We start from the raw sequence: 4,414 nt of genomic DNA on the forward strand, positions 1-4,414 counted from the left end.
CGCCCTTTCAGCCGTGGGGGCGTTATAATGTTACGGTCAATCCCACTATTCGTTGGTAAAAGAGTAGCCCAAGAGTTGATGGTGGGTGGTGATGACTAGCTGCCTTCCCTCTAGTCTTACACTGCTAAATTAGGGATGGCTAGCGCAGATAGCCCTCGTGTAGCTTTGCACGAAATTCAAAAACAAACAAACAAATCTTACCTTCTAAAAAAATGTATATGGTATTAAAAGTCGCTCATAATTTTTATTTTCAACAATTTTACTTTTAACTTAAACTTTTTACAGAGGTAATTAACATAATCTATTAAGGTCATATTTACTGATTTGGCCACAAAGTACACAATATCTGAATATTAAAATATTCTAATTGTTTGATTCTTTTTTAATTGCTATCTTTCTTAAACTTTGATTCACCCACTCTCTTCTGATATACTAAATTACAATAAAGTTCTATAACCTTAATCAAAACATTCCATGCACAACGACATGCATGTTTCAAACTTGAAATTTGAAATGAAATATATTTTCATAAACAAATACTTTAGTTACAAAATATCTGTTTAATCCTGCAATAAGTAACTATTTACAAAAAGACAATGATATACTGCAGCACAAAAATATTTCAACTTTGTAACCTTTCCAGGGATAAATTTCATCCATGCCATTCGCCGTAAGTGAGCGATTAGAAATTGTCAGTAACACTTACCCTTAAAATGGTTTATACTTAAGGCTAAAGAAATAAATTGAATTTCTTAAAATAAAAGTATTGGCCTTACATAAATCTGAATTTAGCTTATTGGCAAAATACGAAAGCCTTTAAGTGCAACACATATCTAAATGATTTTTTGTCTTATAAGTAATTTTAACACCATAATTATGAATTTCACAAATCTTTCATCCAGCTTCTGTTTGTCGCAGAATATCGTCACTTTAGTAAATCCATTTCGATAAATACAATAGCATCTATAGTCATAAAAACAAGTAAACTTATTTTTATAGCAATTCTTAGGCCTGTTGGTTTTCCAATATTTCGTCGGCTTTCAGCGTTTAAACCGTAACGTTTACATATGTGTTTTTTTATTATTTTGGTTATCACAACAGTAACTGTCTCTACCTCATTCATTGCTTTTTTTTCTTACTAATGAAATATAAAATGTTTTATTATTAGAATAATAACTCTTGAAAATCATGTGAATGTATTTCCAACTCATCACAGAGGTATTTTATCATGACATTCCTGTTGTTAAAGATGTTTACGTGTTCTTCACGTGCTTGTTGTGTATGCTGCGAATTGGTCGTCTCATTTGGACAACAGACATGTCATGGTATTGTGCTTCAAATTTATTAAACGCATACTGCGAGGTTTTACCACATCTTGTAAGTTAAGAGGCTTTCTTACTTCATCACTTGGTGTTTTATATTTATTGTTTTTACCAGTATGTTATGAAAGTGTGTACATTACATACTAATAACGAAGAAGACTTAATACCAAAATATTTAAACAATATGAATATTTTACTCTAGAAAACGTTGGATGTTTGAGTCAACTTGATAGAAGAACACACACGAATAAAAAATAACGTTAATAAGAAATTCAGAATTTGTTAAACTCTCATGATAAATTTTCTTGTGAAAATATCTTACAACTGATTTATTTTACACTTCAGCTGAAGAAAATGATGTACAGAGAAGAATTTTCGGGAATTCATTTAATGATGAAATTCTGAGCAATCAACATCAGTTTCCGAATGACCGCCCTGACAGCAACACTCTTTCTAATGTATATCAATATCCAAAGCTTCAGATGTTGACAAACAACTTCTTCCCCCAAGGGTTTTACCAAGTTCCACTGAAAGAAAATATGGTGAACGTTCATTATGAAGAAGCTAAAAAGGTTAAACGACAAAGTCCGGACAATGTTTTTATACGATTTGGACGAAACACCGAATCCACATCGAAATACTCCTCTGACGTCACGTCTAACTTGTTATTTACTCTCTTAAATTTTTATTTTCCTTTCAACCTACAAACTATGGAGAAACTCAGAACCTCTGACTCATTTGGTAAACATAATCAAGAAAAGTATTACTTGTCAAACCTCCTAAAAGTAAAAGTTCTGGACACTTTTAGAAACAACAAACAAAGAAGCGGCAAGGCCAAACCACTTGCGTTGCAGACTCGTAACGGAAATGCACTTGTTAGGTTTGGAAGGTCTGTGAAAGAATATTCAGATATAGGATATGATTCTGAACGTGGTATTTCATCTACGACACTAAATAAGTTAGATTTCGATGCAATAGACGATCAAAATTTGAGAACTTCTCATTCAGTGCAACCTGATTACGAATTTCTTTCTAAGAACTATGTTTCAAATAAATTCCAGAAAAATTATAATACATTACCATTTATCTTTCTTAGTTGCATAAAAGGTTTAGAAAAGCTAGCTACTATTGGAGATCACAAGGACATCCCAAGATATACCAGAAAAGTATCCAGGAATGTAATTTGCCAAAGACCAATAGAAAAATGTGGTTTATTTTCTGATTCAAACCATGAGATATTGGGACCATTTTCAGAGAAAAAACTTCATAAAAGAAGCACAAACAGTGATATCACTTTTGACAGAAATCCAATTTCAATGACCCGGTTTAGAAGATCACCAAATGCTGTGCTAAGATCTGGAAAAACAACAAAGTCTGTGGTAAGATTTGGAAGAAAACCTAATTCTGTTGTTACGTTTCGTAAAAACGTCATACCTTTATTTAAATTTAATAAGCTAATTAATTCTGCAGCAAGATTTGATAAAACTGACAGTTCTTTGAATAGATTTGGGAGAGCAGATAATTCTATACTTAGATTTGGTCGATCACCAAGCTCTATGATCAGGTTTGGTAGAGCACCCACTTCCATGATCAGATTTGGTAGGTCACCTAGCTCTGTGGTGAGATTTGGTAGAGCACCCACTTCCATGATCAGATTTGGTAGGTCACCAAGCTCCGTGATGAGATTTCGTAGAGCACCCACTTCCATGATCAGATTTGGTAGGTCACCAAGCTCTGTGATGAGATTTCGTAGAGCACCCACTTCCATGATCAGATTTGGTAGGTCACCAAGCTCCGTGATGAGATTTGGTAGAGCACCTACTTCCATGATCAGGTTTGGTAGGTCACCTAGCTCCGTGGTGAGATTTGGTAGAGCACCCACTTCCATGATCAGATTTGGTAGGTCACCAAGCTCCATGGTGAGATTTGGAAGAGCACTCACTTCCATGATCAGATTTGGTAGGGCACCAAATTTCATGAACAGAACAGATGGGACACCAATATCCATGACCAGATTTCGTAGGACACCAAACTCTATGATCAGATTTGGTAGAACACCAAGTTCCATGATCAAATTTGGAAGGACGCCAACTTCTATAATCAGAAATGGTAGGATACCAAATTCCATGATCAGATTTGGTAGGACACAAAGTTCCGTGAAGAGACTTCAAAAAACAAGTGATTCTTCTATTAGAAGTGTTGGATTTGGTAGAGTGCCACGTTCCACGATCAGATTTGGAAGAGCACCTAATTCTAAGGTCAATTTTGGAAGAAATCTCGATGAATCAATTAAAAGCAGGAAGAAATCTAATGCGAAGATGTCTGTACACAATGAAGAAATAAACAACAAATTTATCGGATATTTGACAACTCCTAGAACTTTAGAGAACTTTAATGAAATTATCAAACTAACCGATCGTTATGGATGCCTTTCTGATAAAAAGTGCGTCGATGTTCTGAAAGCTGAAAGAAACAATGATCATTTTTACGAAAATTCTGCTCCCGACTCACTTCAGAATACAGCTTTCTACAAAAATGGAAATTTGAAACACTTCGCAACAAAAGAAAAAAACAACAAAAATACACCAAGTGTTAAATCAATTACAGAAAAGTTCAATTTAATGAGTCCATAAATGGTCTAGAACAATCTACTGTCTTTTCATTTAATGAAACATGTTATCAAAACAAATATACAGTATGTAGATCAGAACGAATAAAATATAAGCTCAATGTAGTGATATTTATTGCAAACCAAAGTAGTTTGTTCCATTTCTCTCTATTTATACATATATTCAAAGACACCTGAACCAGTGAGGCATTTTACTCCACCAATAGATTAGTTGGTAAAGTTTTTTAAAGCTTATTTTTTGATAATTTTGTTACTGAACGATGTTATGCCTTATCAATAATATCTCACTGTTAGTTAAATTTTATGCCAAACGATGATGCTATTTTGATCCTTGTTAATTTAGGTTTCGTGTACGCTCGTTGTAAGCCCGTTATTACATACATGGCTATGGACTACAAAGTGTATAAACTGAAACACACGTATAATACTTTTATGTAAGTACAAGACTTAAACTATTTCCTTA

General features: G+C 33.8%; 1 protein-coding gene across 1 annotated transcript in view; it reads left to right on the forward strand.

Annotated features, from left to right (window-relative positions):
- LOC106467702 overlaps positions 1 to 4,024 on the forward strand; it is a 19,327-nt gene extending 15,303 nt beyond the window's left edge. Inside the window, exon 3 of the mRNA XM_013928079.2 lies at positions 1,668 to 4,024. Coding sequence (XP_013783533.2) covers positions 1,668 to 3,955 — 2,288 coding nt within the window. The 3' untranslated portion in view covers positions 3,956 to 4,024. The remainder of the gene's footprint in view (positions 1 to 1,667) is intronic.
- Positions 4,025 to 4,414: the final 390 nt, after the last annotated feature.

The sequence above is a fragment of the Limulus polyphemus genome, unplaced genomic scaffold (assembly GCF_000517525.1).
Source record: "Limulus polyphemus unplaced genomic scaffold, Limulus_polyphemus-2.1.2 Scaffold2712, whole genome shotgun sequence".
Taxonomy (NCBI): domain Eukaryota; kingdom Metazoa; phylum Arthropoda; class Merostomata; order Xiphosura; family Limulidae; genus Limulus; species Limulus polyphemus.